The 16,592-nt window shown below is 46.3% G+C and overlaps 1 protein-coding gene across 3 annotated transcripts in view; it reads right to left on the reverse strand.

Moving 5' to 3' along the window:
* Positions 1-12,270, reverse strand: part of MCF2L2 (MCF.2 cell line derived transforming sequence-like 2) — a 252,757-nt gene extending 240,487 nt beyond the window's left edge. Inside the window, exon 1 of one of the 3 annotated variants that reach the window (XM_033211822.1) lies at positions 11,496-12,270. In XM_033211822.1, coding sequence (XP_033067713.1) covers positions 11,496-11,571 — 76 coding nt within the window. In that variant the 5' untranslated portion in view covers positions 11,572-12,270. The remainder of the gene's footprint in view (positions 1-11,495) is intronic. The other 2 variants (XM_033211821.1, XM_033211820.1) reach the window with 2 other exon arrangements.
* Positions 12,271-16,592: the final 4,322 nt, after the last annotated feature.

Consider the following 16,592-nt stretch of genomic DNA (forward strand, 5'->3'; position numbering starts at 1 on the left):
GGCTCTGTATCCATGAATTCAACCAACTGCAGATCAAAACTATTCAAAGAAATAAAAAACAATACAACAATAAAAAATACAAATTCTAAATATAAAGTACAGCAACTATTTACATAGCATGTATATTGTATTAAGTATTATAAGTAATTTAGAAATCAGGCTGGGAGTGGTGGGTCACGCCTGTAATCCTAGCACTTTGGGAGGCTGAGGCGCGCAGACCTTGAGGTCAGGAGATGGAGACTATCCTGACCAACATGGTGAAACCCATCTCTACTAAAAATTAAAAAAAAAATTTAGCTGGGCGTAGTAGTGCGTGCCTGTAATCCCAGCTACTCGGGAGGCTGAGGCAGGAGAATCATTTGAACCAGGGAGTCAGAGGCTGCAGTGAGCCATGATCGCGCCACATCACTACATTCCAGCCGGACAACAGAGTGAGACTCTGTCTCAAAAAAAAAAAAAAAGAAAGAAAGGTAATTTAGAGATCATTTAAAGTATACAAGAGGATGTGCATAGGTTAACCATTTATATCATTTTATAAAAGGGACTTGAGCAACCAAAGATTTTGGTATGCACTGGGGGTTACTGGAACCAATCCCCCTTGGATACCAAGAGATGGCTGTATTCATTCAGTAGAAACTGTAACCCCATCATAAGTTGTAAGAAGCTCTTCAACTTATGATGAAGTTACATCCTGATAAACTCATTGTACAGTCAAAAATTTGTAAGTTGAATCATTGTAAGCTGGGGACCACCTGTACTTTTATCTAACATAATTGCTTTTTAAATCAGTTACAAGAACAAAGAAGAAATATGCATTTACAGTGTCTTTCATAATCACATAATTACCTTTACTGATGCTTTGTTTTCCATATAGATTTGAATTATCACCTGGGGTCACTTGCTTTCAGCCTGAATAACTTCCTTTAGTATTTCTTAAAAGGTGGATCTGTTAGCAACTACTTATCTGTTTTTGTTTATCCAGGAATGTCTTTATTTTGCCTACATTTCTTAAAGATACTGCATTAGTCCATTTTCACATTGCTATAAAGATACTACCTGAAACTGGATAATTTATAAAGGAAAGAGGTTAAATTTACTCACAGTTCCACATGGCTAGGGAGGCCTCAGCAAACCCACAATCATAGTGGAAGGTGAAAGGGAAGCAAAGCATATGTTTACAAGGTGGCAGGAAAGAGAGAGTGTGCAGTGGAAACTGCCACTATTAAAACCATCAAATGTAATCCCAGCACTTTGGGAGGCCGAGGCGGGTGGATCACAAGGTCAGGAGATCGAGACCATCCTGACTAACACGGTGAAACCCCGTCTCTACTAAAAAATACAAAAAACTAGCCGGGCGAGGTGGCGGGCGCCTGTAGTCCCAGCTACTCGGGAGGCTGAGGCAGGAGAATGGTGTGAACCCAGGAGGCGGAGTTTGCAGTGAGCTGAGATCTGGCCAGTGCACTCCAGCTTGGGTGACAGAGCCAGATTCCGTCTCAAAAAAAAAAAAAAAAAAAAAAACATCAAATCTTGTGGCCAGGCCTGTAATCTCAGCACTCTGAGAGGCTGAGATAGGCAGATCACCTGAGGTCAGGAGTTCGAGACCAGCCTGACCAGCATGGCAAAACCCCGTCTGTACTAAAAATACAAAAATTTGCTGGGTGTGGTGGTGCACACCTATAGTCCCAGCTACTTGGGAAGCTGAGGCAGGAGAATCACTTGGACCCAGGAGGCAGAGGTTGTGGTAAGCTGAGATCGTGCCACTCCACTACAGCCTGGGTGACAGAGTGAGACTCCATCTCAAAAAATTAAGTTAATAAATAAAACTGTCAGATCTTGTGAGAACTCCCTCACTATCATGAGAACAGCATGGAAAAACCACCCCATGATCCAATCACCTCCTACCAGTTCCTTCCCTCAACATGTGGGGATTCCAATTCAAGATGAAATTTGGATGGGGACACAGAGCCAAACCATATTATTCCACCCCTGGCTCCTCCCAAATCTCATGTCCTTTTCACACTTCAAAACCAATCATGCCTTCCCAATAGTCCCCCAAAGTCTTAACTCATTTTAGCATTAACTCAAAAGTACAAGTCCAAAGTCTTATCTGAGACAAAGCAAGTCCCTGCTGCCTATAAGCCTGTAAAATCAAAAGCAAATTAGTTACTTGCAAGATACAAGGATGGTGCACACATTGGGTAAATGTTCCCATTCCAAATTAGAGACACTGGCGAAAACAAAGGGGCTACAGGCCTCACGTAAGTCTGAAATCCAATAGGACAGTCATTAAATATTAAAGCTCCAAAATGATCTCCTTTGACTTCATGTCTCATATCCAGGGTAAACTGATGTAAGGGATGGGCTCCCAAGGCCTTGGGCATCTCTATCCCTGTGGATCTGCAGGGTACAGCCACCGCAGCTGCTTTCACAGGCTTGTGTTGAGTGCCGGCAGCTTTTCCGGGCACACAGTGCAAGCTGTCGGTGGATCTATCATTCTGGAGTCTGGAGGATGACGGCCCTCTCCTCACAGCTTCACTAGGCAGTTCCCCAGTGGGGACTCTATTTTTCCTCCACACTGCCCTAGCAGAGGTTCTCCATGAGGGCTCTGCCCCTGCAGCAGACTTCTGCCTGGACATCCAGGCATTTCCATACATCCTCTGAAATACAGGAAGTTTCCCAAACTTCACCTCTTGTTCTGTGCACCTACAGGCTCAACACCACATGGAAGCTGCCAAAGCCTGGGGTTTGCACCCTCTGAAGCAATGGCCTGAGCTGTACCTTGGCCCCTTTTAGCCACAGCTGCAGCTGGAGTGACTGGGATGCAGGACACCATGTCGCAAGGCTACACAGAGCACTGGACCCCTGGGCCTGGCACATACAACCATCTTTTCCTCCTAGGCCTCTGGGACTGTGATGGGAGGGGCTGCCATGAAGGTCTCTGACATGCCCTGGAGACATTTTCCCCATTGTCTTGGGTATTAACATTCAGCTCCTCATTACTTATGCAAATCTCTGCAGCCAGCTTGAATTCCTCCCCAGAAAATGGGTTTTTCTTTTCCACCACATGTCAGGTAGGCTGCAAAATTTCCAAACCTTTATGCTCTGCTTCCCTTTTCAACATAAATTCCAATTTCAAACCATCTCTTTGTGAAAGCATATAACTGAACACTTTCAGAGTAAGCCTTGAATGCTTCACTGTGGCCGGGCATGGTGGTTCATGCCTATAATCCCAGCACTTTGGGAGGCCAAGGTGAGTGCATCATTTGAGGTCAGAAGTTTAGGACCAGCCTGACCAACATGGTGAAACCTCATCTCTACTAAAATTACAAAAATTAGCTAGCCATGGTGGCATGCACCTGTAGTCCCAGCTACTCGGGAGGCTGAGACATGAGAATCACTTGAATCTGGTGGGCAGAGGCTGCAGTGAGCTGAGATCATCCCACTGCATACCAGCCTGGGTAACAGAATGAGACTCTGTCTCAGAAAAAAGAAAAAAAAAAAAGAAAGAAAAAGAAAAAGAATGCTTCGCTGCTTAGAAATTTCTTCTGCCATATACCCTAAATAATCTCTCTCAAGTTCAAAGTTCCACAGATCTCTAGGTCAGGAGCAAAATGCCACCAGTTTCTTTGCTAAAGCATAGCATGAGTGACCTTTACTCCAGTTCCCAATAAGTTCCTCATCTCCATCTGAGACCACCTCAGCCTGGACTTCATTGTGCATATCATTATCAACAATTTTGTCAAAACCATTCAACAAGTCTCTAGGAAGTTCCAAACTTTCCCACATCTTCCTCTCTTCTTTGGAGTCCTCCAAATTGTTCCAACCTCTGCCTGTTACCCAATTCCAATGTCACTTCCACATTTTCAGGTTATCTTTACAGCAGCACCCCCACTCTTAGTACCAATTCTCTGTATTAGTCTGTTTTCACACTGCTATGAAGATACAACCTCGCCAGGCGCAGTGGCTCATGCCTGTAATCCCAGCACTTTGGGAGGCCAAGGTGGGTGGATCACAAGGTCAGGAGTTCAAGACCAGCCTGACCAATATGGTGAAACTCTGTCTCTACTAAAATACAAAAATTAGCTGGGTGTTGTGGCAGGCACCTGTAATCCCAGCTAATTGGGAGGCTGAGGCAGAAGAATCACTTGAACCCCAGGAGGGGGAGGTTGCAGTGATCCTGGGTGACAGAGCAAGACTCCGTCTCAAAAAAAGAAAAAAGATACAACCTAAGATGGTGTAATTTATAAAGGAAAGAAGTTTAACTGACTCACAGTTTCACCTGGCTGGGGAAGCCTCAGGAGACTTATAATGATGACACAAGGCAAAGGGGAAGCAAGGCACGTCTTCACAAGGCAGCAGGAGAGAGAGTGCTCATGCAGGGGAAACTGCCACTTTTAAAACCATCAGACCCTGTGAGAGCTCCCTCACTGTCAAAAGAATAGCCTGGGGAAAACCACTCCCATTATCTGATCACCCCCCAAACAGGTCCCTCCCTTAACATGTGGGGATTACAATTCAAGGTGAGATTTGGGTATGGACACAGAGTCAAACTATATCAGATAGTTTTGCTGAATATAAGATTCTTAGTTGACAATTTTCTTTCTTTAGCACTCTGAAAATGTCACACCACTGCTTTCTGGCATCTATCGTTTCTGATGAGAGTTGGTTGTTACCCTTATTAAAGTTTCTTTGTATGTGATGAGTCATTTTTCTCTTCTTTCAAAATTGTCTCATCCTTCACTTTCAGCATTTTTACAATAATGTGTTTGGGTGTGGATCTCTTTGCCTTCATCCTACTTGAACATCATTGAGCTTCTTTGATGTACAATGTTTTTCATCAATCTGGGGAATTTTTTAAATCATTATTTCTTCTGATACTTTTTCTGCTCCTCCTCTAGCTCCTCTCTTTACATTTCATGTATATTGGTGCACTTAATAGTATCTCACATTTTTCTAAGACTCTATTCATTTTTCTTTCTTCTTCAGATTGCATAATCTCTATCAGTCTATCTTCAGTTCCTTGAGTCTTTGTTCTTCCAGTTCCAATCCACTGTTAAGATTCTCTAGTAAATTTTTAATTTCAGTTATTTTAGTTTTTTATAGAGACAAGGTTTTACTATGTTGCTCTGGTTGGTCTTGAACTCCTGGCCTCAAGCGATCCTCCTGCCTGGGTCTGGGATTGCAGGTATAAGCCACCACACCTGACCTGTTTGAACATATTTATTGTGGCTGTATTGAAGTTTTTGCTAAATCTGACATCTGGGCTTTCTCACAGGCAGTTTCTGATGCCTGCTTTTTGTTTATTTAAGAGTCACACTTTCCTGTTTGTTTGAAGGTCTCATAAGTTTTGATTAAAAACTGGACATTTGAGGTAATATACTATAGCAACCACGAATACCGATTCCTCTTCTCCCCATCTCTGGGGCTTGTTTTTGTTTGTTTGCTTGTTTAGTGACATAGCTTGACTGTTTTAATGAAGTATATTTCCCTTGAAGTGTAAAGACACTCATGTCCCTCCTCAGACAGTGTTGCTTTTGTTGTGCCCATCGTCTGTGTGGGTTTAACAGAGTTGTACTGCCTGTCTCCCTTTCGGATCTCTCTGCTGTCTGCCTTTGTTGATATCATACTCAGCTGTTCAACTCCACCTACCTACTGTTGGCTCTATGGTTTTCAACAATGCCCTGGGGCATAAAGTTGCTCCAGTCTTATTCAATTAAATTCAGGCAAAGATATTTTTTGAGGCCAATCTTTAGGTTCCTTATAATTCTAGTAAGGTTCTTCTTAGCTGCCTCTTTCCCTGGTTCAGAGTCTCTGATAAACAAGGTGGCCTATAGTTTAGCTTGTTGCTTTCACAAAGCTACCAGGCTCCTCTTAATTTCTTGCTCTCAAAATCTCCATTGTATTCAAGAATGCCTTTAGACTTGAGCTTTCCCATACTCTGTTTTAGCTAAAGTCAGTTATTTTGGGGAGAACTTCAAACCTTCTATTCTTCCAGACTGTCTCTACTTCTAGGCAAAATCTCGGCCAGGGTAGTAGACTGGTCTTGGCTTGCCTCTCTCAATGTTGAACCTCCATTTTATGAGGGAGCTGGGGCAAAAGCAACCAGTTCTCAGTATTCTCAGCCTGCTGCACCTGGGATAAAGCTTCTGTCCTATGAATGGGGGCTAGGTGGAAGGAAGTAGACCCTGACCTGTCAGCTGGAGGCTCTCCAGGAACTTGGCCTCAGTAACTTGGAGTTAGAGAAGAGAAATGCTGGACACCTGCCCCTCCTGGCAAGGGACTATATCCCTTCACTGAAAGCTGAGAGAGTGGAGCTGGGAAGGATGAGAAGAGAGCAGGTCATACTCAGGTACCATGGACACTCACTATTCTTACCAAGATTTAGTAGATTTTCTTGAATAAATGTATTTTTTTTCATTTGCTGCATGCCCTTCAAACAACTTCCAGAGACTTTAGAAGGTTGGCTTTTAAAATAATTTTCACCAAGTACGGTTGCTTCACTGAGGAATTGCGACTCTTCGCACTGCCATTTCTGGAAATGGAATTCCAACTCCACAACTGTTTCTTTTTAAATGTAACAAAATGTTAAGGGCAAGAGAGCTTTTGTAGACATTTAAACATTTCTTAAATTTTATTTTGCACTTTTAAATTTGTCGATCAATTTTTTTTAGGGTTCAAACATTTTTAGTAGGCCTTGAAGAGTCTGTGAACACTAGGCACAGAGTCTACAGAGCCTAATGGAAAAACAGCCCAAGTGTAGTCAGATGGGGGAACATGTCCAGCCATCCCCACTGGGCACATTCCCACCTGAGTAGCAGACACCCTACTCTAATTAGACTCTTCTTTCAGTACTAACAGCTGAGGCATGGACCCTAGACATTTCAGCTGCTAACAACATTGTTTAATAATGAGCCATGGGCTGAATTCCTCAGTTTAGTATTCTTCTGGCTGCATGTTATCAATGCTGACTGTGTCCCAGAAGTAGCAACCTGGGTTACAGATCAGTTTCCTAGAGCCTCTGTCACCAAAAGAGCCACCCATCCGATCTCCAATTATATAAGGAATGTTTCAAAAGATATTCTTTTCTGCTTCACAGGTAATTGGATGTAGCCAAACATATGAAGTCATTTTAGAACAATGATAAGATCAAAATGTAAAATAATCACTTCTAATATGAGGTAGCAAGGTGGAAAGTGAGCCAGGATGGAAATGCAAAACCTCTATGGGGGGTTACTGACACGGACCATTTTTTAAATTTTATTTATTTATTTATTTATTTAGAGATGGAATCTTGCTCTGTCACCTAGGCTGGAGTGCAATGGTGCGATCTCAGCTCACTGCAACCTCCGCCTCCCGGGTTCAAGCGATTCTCCTGCTTCAGCCTCCCAAGTAGCTGGCATTACAGGCATGCATCACCATGCCTGGCTAATTTTGTATTTTTAGTAGAGACAGGGTTTCTCCATGTTGGTCAGCCTGAACTCCCGACCTCAGGTGATCTGCCTGCCTCAGCCTTCCAAAGTGCTGGGATTACAGGTGTGAGCCACCGTGCCCGGCGACATGGACCATCTTGATGACTGTGGGTTTCCAGTGATTGGAAGCCCCCGTGTGAGCCATATGTGCCCTGTCTATCAAAATCCTAGAGCAATTTCAGATGCATTCATAGATAGTCCACATTACTTTGACAGCACCTCCACATATAAACAGCAGTACAGCAAAAGTTGCAGATATTTCAACAACTGAAAGGGATAGGATGGGGAAAATCAAACAACACTTTTCTGACACTGGAATTCTATAAACCAATGTGACTCTACGGTCCAGAATTAAGGGGAAAGGATGGTCCTACATGTGTCCTGCATGGATAAAAACACATCTAGACATGTGTTCACATGTGAACTACATATTTTATAAGAGTTCCTGACAAATGGACAAAATCCAAAGAAGGAGGCCCCTAGAGTGAAGCACACCACATGAAGAACACACGAAGGGCTTCACATTTCCTTTCAAATGGGGGTTTGGAAACCAAATAGTTATCTTCAAATATTTTATAGCTGTCTTTAAAAGTGTAAAAACTGCCTGGTACTCAGTACTCCAGCTCCATTCCAAAACACAATCATTCATTCACCTATTCAGCAAACATTTATTCTGCATCTCCTCAGAGTGAGGCTCTGTGTTAAGTGGCTATCTAGGGATACATAAGACTCTTCGTAAGTAATGAAGAGTCTAGAAGCAGAGAGGGTTAAACAAGCATGCGAATAACCCAGTAACCATAATACAAGGGAGAGTATGATAGGCATCATGTGAGCAGAACAAAGTTTACTTTGGAATTCAGAGTCAGGAGTCATCATGTCCCACTAGCAAGATCAGAAACGACATCATGAAGGAGATGGCATTGCACTGGGTTTCAAAGATGTGTACTATTTCTGTGAGGAGAAATATACTAAAGACTTTTTCCAGGTTGGGGGTAAAAGTGCAAATACTTAGAGGTGAGAAAAGGGCTGGAAAACATAATGGGACAGAGCCAAAGAACTGATGAGTTCAAGTTGACCAACCACAGGTGTAGAAATCTCAAGTATTAGGGGACAAAGGTAGAACTTTATAGGCCAAACAGTGAAGAGCTTGTATCTTAGGCTGCAGAGAATGACTAGGTGCAGGTATTATTAAAAGCTTTGTAATATAGAGAGTCATGTTTGTTTGACTCCTAGCATAGATCAGAGGCAGACACCGAGAGACAGGAGGTTTGCACAATGGCTAGGTAGAAGGAAATGAAGTCCTGAAGTAGAATTGACGCAGGTAGCAGTGGGGATGGACATGAGGGACAAAAGCTGTGAGGTATTTCAGAAACTGAATCAACAGCAGCCAAGACACTTCTGGAAATATGGGAGTGAGGAGGGATGACTCAATTATCAAGTCTAAGGGACGTAGAAAGAGCAGAAACCCCTGCTGGAGGAGAAACTGACTCAGGGTCAGAGGAAGCTGAGTGAATACGGAAGACAGTGTGGCTACCCTGGAAAGTGGCTAGGATAGGACCAGGAGAATGTTCTAACCCAAAGGCTTGCTCCAAGCACCTCTCAAACCTTCCCCAACTCATGATCACCTCCTCAGAAGCTACTTGATAAGGAAATACCTGAAAAGAACAGGCAAGGATAGAGCCAATCCACCCTTGAGAAGCGCCACTGGCTACCCAAGGCGACCCTCCATGAAGGCAGAGGCTGTTGCAGGGTTAGAGAAACGCCCCCCTCCACCTTGAGGTCCCCCAACAGGGGATATGAATAGCAACCTTCCGGCCCTGAGTCTGCCACTCACTCCCCCTGAAACCTTAAAAGATGATCCTCTCTCACTTTGGGAGGCTGAGGTGGGCGGATCACCGGCAGTCAGGAGTTCGAGACCAAACCTGACCAATATGGAGAAACCCCATCTCTACTAAAAATACAAAAAAATTAGCTACGCATGGTAGCACATGCCTGTAATCCCAGCTACTCAGGAGGCTGAGGTAGGAGAATCACTTGAACCCTGGAGGCAGAAGTTGGGGTGAGCCGATATCATGCCATTGCACTCCAGCCTGGGCAACAAGAGTGAAACTCCATCTCAAAAAAAAAAAAAAAAAAAAAAAGATGATCCTCTCTGAGTCAATTCCTAATGAGTACTCCACCCATTTCACAGGTTTCATTAGATTAAGTATGAGGAGACAGAATCTTGCAAAGCACACAAAAGCCAAGGGTCATTAGAAGTTGAGACCAGAAACTACAACAAATTCCTATGTGTATCCTGTATGGAGCTGTCTATGGAAGGAGGGAGGGAGCAAGGTAGGCAAGAAAATACCATAGCCTGGGGGCCACAGGCAGCTAAGTGTTAGTCAAGGAATACTGCCTGCCAGATTTCAAGAACAGCCTGCTCCAGAGAAATAGGAGGGACAGTTAAAATTAACCAGGTCAACCCCCTTGTTTAACAGATGGGAGGCTTCGCCCTGAGACAGGCCCAGTAACCTACCAAAGATCTTTAGTGGCATGACAGAGGGACCAGGGATATGTCCAATAACTGGAATGTCTGTATAATCACAGTGTACACAGTATTTCTACCCACATTATCTTACTTATCTTCAAAAATAGCCTTTGAGCTGAGTGGGAAAGTATTATTAAAATTCCTGTTTTTCAACCTGAGGTTAAATGACTTGTCCAGGGAAGGATTCAAATCCAGACAGTCATACCCCCAGCCCACTGCTCTTTCTCTATACCACAACTTCATGCCTGCGCTGGGTTTTTAGCACAATCATTTCAGCTTTCATCATATTTCAGATTCCAAATTCTGTTTCATTACAAGTTCTTTTTCCTCTTATTTCACACTGCCTTCAGCAATATTTCACATTCAACCTTACCTGGTAGGACCCTACTGATCTCTTGTTTTAAAAGTTCAGTGCCCACATTTGGCACCAGAAACTTTTTTCTAAACCTGAATTATCAAAACTGGGCCTTCCCATATAAATCATCTTTACAAAGTCTGTCCTCACAAGTGTATCATTTGAGATGTGTGTGATTATTACAGCAAACACACCGGACTAATTGAGGCAATATTTAACATGCAAGTACCAAGAAAGCAGCTTTCACAAATGTGTAGAAAACGAAGGCAAATAGTTCCTGGCTTTATCCATAAAAGCTGATTTGCATTTATGGGGGACCTCCAAGCCCAGTCAGCAACAGAAAATGATCCCGATAATTCCAGTAGCCCACATCCAAAGGTTCTGAACCTGAATGTGTGTCTTTATTGAGGGAGGTCCAGGGAAGACCTGGGGAAGAAAGTGCTAAGATAAAACTGGGAACTGCCTCAATGTCCTCTTTCCCTTAGTCTGTGGGGCCTGACGTTCCATCACGAACCTTATTTCAGGAGTAAGCAATGAATGTTTTGCTCCTCTTTTCAACTCAGGGAAGAGGATTAATATTGCTCAGTCTCCTTGGCTTGCAGAGGTTTCTAGTGGGGATCATCAAGGGTGTGCTGATGCCTCCAGGCAGCACAGTAACAGGCCCAGGGGCCCGGCTGCGCAGGAGCGCTCCCATCTAACCTGCCTCTCCCTGCACTTTCTTATAAACAAGCCTTCAGTGGCGTGGCAGTCATTTATGCTGAAAAATACTGGCATTCGTTCCACTTATGCCCTCTCCTTCCTCACTATCCCCAGAACCAGAACATAACTTCCCATCCACCCTACTCCCGTCAGAAGCAGCTAACGGATGGTAACAGCGCAGCAGCCCTCGGTTTGGAGCTCAACGGACTTGGCAACCACCTGGTGAAGGCACCAGCCTCGGCCCCCCGACCCCCACCGGCGGCGCGCCCCAGGGATGCCCCCGGCTGGGCACCGCAGGCAGGACCCAGAGCAGCGAGGCCCAGATGCCGGGCAAGCCCCCAGGGAGCGCGCTGCCCCGGGTGAGGCCGGGAGTCAGACTAAGCCCAGAGACCATCCCCACCCGCCATTAATAAAACGCAGGAAAAATTAAAGCTTTGTTTACCGACATGAGTGATCACTGTGGCCAGTCGCCGGCTGAGCTCCTGAGGGGGCATCTCTTCTTTTAAGCAAGACAGCATTTCACTGAAAAACCACTCCGTATAAATAAAGCCAAACAAAACTGTTTCTACCCCTGCTGTGGATGATTTTTTAAAGGCATCTCCGCCCGAGGATGCTCTGCCCTGCCCTCTTCCTGGCTCTCCAGTCAAGAATCGAGAGTCCCTCGCAGCCGCTGCCAGCTCTCCCTCGCCACGCCTCGCGGGGGCTACTGTGACAGACCAAGTCTGGCGCTTTCCCAGCGTCGCAGCTGGACCGAGAGGGGAGCGGCCGCTCTGCAAAAGGAAGCAAGTCGCCAGTCTCGCCGGAACCGCGTCCCGGCTCCTCCGGCTGGGCGAGGGCCGGGGCTTCCAGAATCGCGGTCCTGGCCGCCGGGTTTCCGGCGCCGCCTCCAGGGACTGTGAGGTGAGGGATGCTTCGCCGGGTGCAGGGGAGGCGGCAGGTGGCCGCTGCTCCTCTGCGCCGCCCGCCCCACGCCCCACTCCCCGGAGCCCACCTCTTCCCGCCCGCAGGTGGCGTCCGGGGCTCTCCCGGAGGCGCGCACGCGCCCAAGCGCAGCTTGTTTGGGGGTCGGGAACGCTGCGCCCCTTTCCCTGCTGGGAGCCCGCGCTCCAGCCCCTGGAGTAGGGGCGACTCACGGTTCCTACTCGGAACCGTGGGGCGGGGAGACAGCGACTGAGGCGCTCCAGCCGCACCGGGGTCGAGATCACCAGACGCGCGCCGGCCGGGTCTCCGCCCCTCCGTCTTCCCGGCGCGGTGTCTGCTGAGGAGCAGCGGAGAGAAGGGGCCTGACCCGAAGAGGTGCCGCCATCCGGTAGGACCCGGAGCGGGAGGCTGGGTGAGGCGCCGCTGCTTGCCCCACCTTCTGACCCGGGGGGCGGCTGGCGTATATTTTTCCCCCCTGGGGTTGTTCCACGCAGTTCTTGACCTCCACGGGCCACACCTGCACTGGAAGCCCAGGGCCCGGGCTGCGCTCCAACATGACTGGGCACGCATGGGCGCGCTCACCCCCTGTGTGGGCTTTTTCCTTGGTGCAGCTGCGCCCTTGCCACTGCTCCGTCTGTCACCTGTCAGGCGCGCCAGTGCTACGTTCTGGAGAGGCTGTGGCACATCTTCCATGCCGGTCCTCCTCCCCATTAGCCCATTATCCCGTGGTTTCCCTATTTGGGCCCAGACACTTTCTGACTGGCAGCAAAAGACTAACCCCAGTTCAGCAGAGCGCCATGGTAAACACCTGAGCAAATGCGAATTCGGTCAGGTTGTCCCCCAATCCTTTCTACAGCAGGAGTCCCTGAATACTCAGCCGGTGGCGTGGCGGGACCACCCATGCGGATGTTCTCAGCCATCTCTTTCCTCTTCGATATGTAAAAAGCCAGGCCGCAAACACCCTGGATCCAAATTCTAGGAGTAGTCACCCATCCCAGGGGGCTGAGGGTATTTTTAATGCTTTCTCTAACAATTGTGGGCTGTAGTTGAGAAGCGACATTAGTTCACCTGTGTCATGAGATTTGGAGAGAGGAGGTTCTTGAAGTTTGGCACTTTGCACGCTGCCTGCAAAACAGAGCAAGGATTTTCTTTTTCTTATCTTTTTTTTTTTTTCGTTTTTAGAGATGGAGTGTCAGCATGTTACCCAGGCTGGTCTCAAACTCCTGGGCTTGAGTGATCATACCCGGCCACAGAGCAACCATTTTCACAACCACCTTTTGCAAGAGATTAAAAAAAGGGTTAAAAGTCCGGGCATAGTGGCCCACACCTGTAATCCCAGCACTTTGGGAGGCCGAGGCGAGCAGATCACAAGGTCAGGTGTTCGAGACCAGCCTGGCCGACATAGTGAAACCTCGTCTCTACTGAAAATACAAAAATTAGCCGGGTATGGTGTCACGCGCCTGTAATCCCAGCTACTCGGGAGGCTGAGGCAGGAAAATTGCTTGAACCTGGAAGGTGGAGGTTGCAGTGAGCCAAGACCGTGCCATTGCACTCCAGCCTGAGCAACAGAATGAGACTCCATCTGAAAAAAAAAGTTAAAGATCCACAGGAGGGGAGGCAGCTTTTGAATTATGTTTCCACGGTGGTTTCTGGCTATTCAGGGGTCACAAGTATTTTCAAGGAACCAAATGAGATGTTTCCTACTGATAGTAGTCAGAACCCTGGTGCCCAGTCAAAGCCAATTGTGAGTTTTGGTCCGTGGAAACCAATGCTTTGTAAAGAAGACAATGATGTAGGGTATGTTGGACTGGGAGTGTCAGACCCACTTTGAAGATCCAGTAACCTCAACTTCCCAGCTTAGGACGGGTCCTTATGGGTGAGAATCATGAAAAGGAAGAAGAGAAGGAATGGAGGAGAGGAAAAGGAGGGAGGAGAAACTTATGATTAAGAATGAGAACAGGCCGGGCACGGTGGCTCAAGCCTGTAATCCCAGCACTTTGGGAGGCCGAGACGGGCGGATCACGAGGTCAGGAGATCGAGACCATCCTGGCTAACACGGCGAAACCCCGTCTCTACTAAAAAATACAAAAAACTAGCCGGGCGAGGTGGCGGGTGCCTGTAGTCCCAGCTGCTCGGGAGGCTGAGGCAGGAGAATGGCGTGAACCCGGGAGGCGGAGCTTGCCGTGAGCTGAGATCCGGCCACTGCACTCCAGCCTGGGCGACAGAGCGAGACTCCGTCTCAAAAAAAAAATTTAAAAAAAAAAAAAAAAAAGAATGAGAACAAAAAGAAAAGAGATAGAAAGGAAATAAATCACACTCAGAGTGCTGCCCACATCTTTGGTACTTTCACAGTCCTCAAAGGTTTCCATGGAGATAAATGAGCTCGAGTTATGGTGAGATGTAGCAGGCAGCGCCTATTCTCAGAAACTAATTCTGCTCTTATCTCTGACACTTGCTCTCTCAGGGCCTTCACTGCTTCCCCTGGGCAGTAAGGAAATGGCTCTGTGATCTCCAAGTTCCCTTTTCCAGCTCTGAAATCCTATAACTGGAATTAAGAAGAAATGATCGGCTGGCTGCATTGTCTCACACGTGTAATCCCAGCACTTTGGGAGGCCGAGGTGGGTGGATTACCTGAGATTAGGAGTTCGAAACCAGCCTGGCCAACGTGGTGAAACCCCATCTCTACTAAAAATACAAAAATCAGCCGGGCGCATTGGTGGGCACCTGTAATCCCAGCTACTTGGGAGGCTGAGGCAGGAGAATTGCTTGAACCTGGGAGGCGGAGGTTGTAGTGAGCTGAGATAGTGCCACTGCACTACAGCCCAGGTGACAGTGTGAGATTCCATCTCAAAGAAAAGAAGAAGAGGAAGAGGAAGAAGGAAGAAGGAAGAAGAAGAAGAAGAAATAATGACCATATAGTGTTCAATATCTCATACCTCCTTGTTCTTCCAAGAAAATGGTCATTGTCTCTATTGTTCTCATGAACATTGACATCCTTTCTGTCTTCTTTCTTCCCACCCTCCCACCTTCTCTGCCTGTTTTTCTCCTTCCTAATTATGATCTCTTGTATTATGCCTCCTTGTGTTCATTAATGAGGACAAAGCCCTCATGACCTAATCACCTCTTGAAGGTCTTCTTTCTCAGTGCTGTTGCATTGAGGATCGAGTTTCCAACGCATGATCTTTGGAGAACACATTGAAACCACAGCACAAAGAGGCATCTCATCACCCATGTGATGCCTTCCACCATGTTATGATGCCGCATGAAGGCTTTCACCAGATACAGCCCCTCGATCTTAGACTTCCCAGCCTCCAAAACCATAACCCAAAGCAATTTCTGTTCATTTTAAATTGCCCAGTCCTTGGTTTTCTGTTACAGCAGCACAAAACAGACTAAGACATCTTGGCTGGCGAAATCAGAGAAACAAGCTAGAAAAGCCTGCTTCCTTCTCCAGTGAACCAATTAACAATCACTCACATCTACTGAACATCTGCTATGGTTGTGATAGGCAGTGTCAGGTACAACTACCACCACCATATAGCAAGTGACTGTTCTGTGTCTAGTATGATGTTAGACATTTTACAAACACCTTTGAGGCCTCACAACAGCACTCTAAAGGCTTTAGCCTCATTTTGCAGATGCCACTGTAAAGGACCAAACTGTGTAGTCAAAACGTAGACCATTCTCTCCCTTCCAGTAAAGACCTGCTCAAGCTGGTCAGACGCAGTGGCCCACACCTGTAATCCCAGCTACTTGGGAGGCTGAGGCAGGAGAATTGCTTGAACCTGGGAGGCGGAGGTTGTAGTGAGCTGAGATAGTGCCACTGCACTACAGCCCAGGTGACAGTGTGAGATTCCATCTCAAAGAAAAGAAGAAGAGGAAGAGGAAGAAGGAAGAAGGAAGAAGAAGAAGAAGAAATAATGACCATATAGTGTTCAATATCTCATACCTCCTTGTTCTTCCAAGAAAATGGTCATTGTCTCTATTGTTCTCATGAACATTGACATCCTTTCTGTCTTCTTTCTTCCCACCCTCCCACCTTCTCTGCCTGTTTTTCTCCTTCCTAATTATGATCTCTTGTATTATGCCTCCTTGTGTTCATTAATGAGGACAAAGCCCTCATGACCTAATCACCTCTTGAAGGTCTTCTTTCTCAGTGCTGTTGCATTGAGGATCGAGTTTCCAACGCATGATCTTTGGAGAACACATTGAAACCACAGCACAAAGAGGCATCTCATCACCCATGTGATGCCTTCCACCATGTTATGATGCCGCATGAAGGCTTTCACCAGATACAGCCCCTCGATCTTAGACTTCCCAGCCTCCAAAACCATAACCCAAAGCAATTTCTGTTCATTTTAAATTGCCCAGTCCTTGGTTTTCTGTTACAGCAGCACAAAACAGACTAAGACATCTTGGCTGGCGAAATCAGAGAAACAAGCTAGAAAAGCCTGCTTCCTTCTCCAGTGAACCAATTAACAATCACTCACATCTACTGAACATCTGCTATGGTTGTGATAGGCAGTGTCAGGTACAACTACCACCACCATATAGCAAGTGACTGTTCTGTGTCTAGTATGATGTTAGACATTTTACAAACACCTTTGAGGCCTCACAA

Source organism: Trachypithecus francoisi, unplaced genomic scaffold (genome assembly GCF_009764315.1).
Source record: "Trachypithecus francoisi isolate TF-2019V2 unplaced genomic scaffold, Tfra_2.0 Lachesis_group0, whole genome shotgun sequence".
NCBI lineage: Eukaryota > Metazoa > Chordata > Mammalia > Primates > Cercopithecidae > Trachypithecus > Trachypithecus francoisi.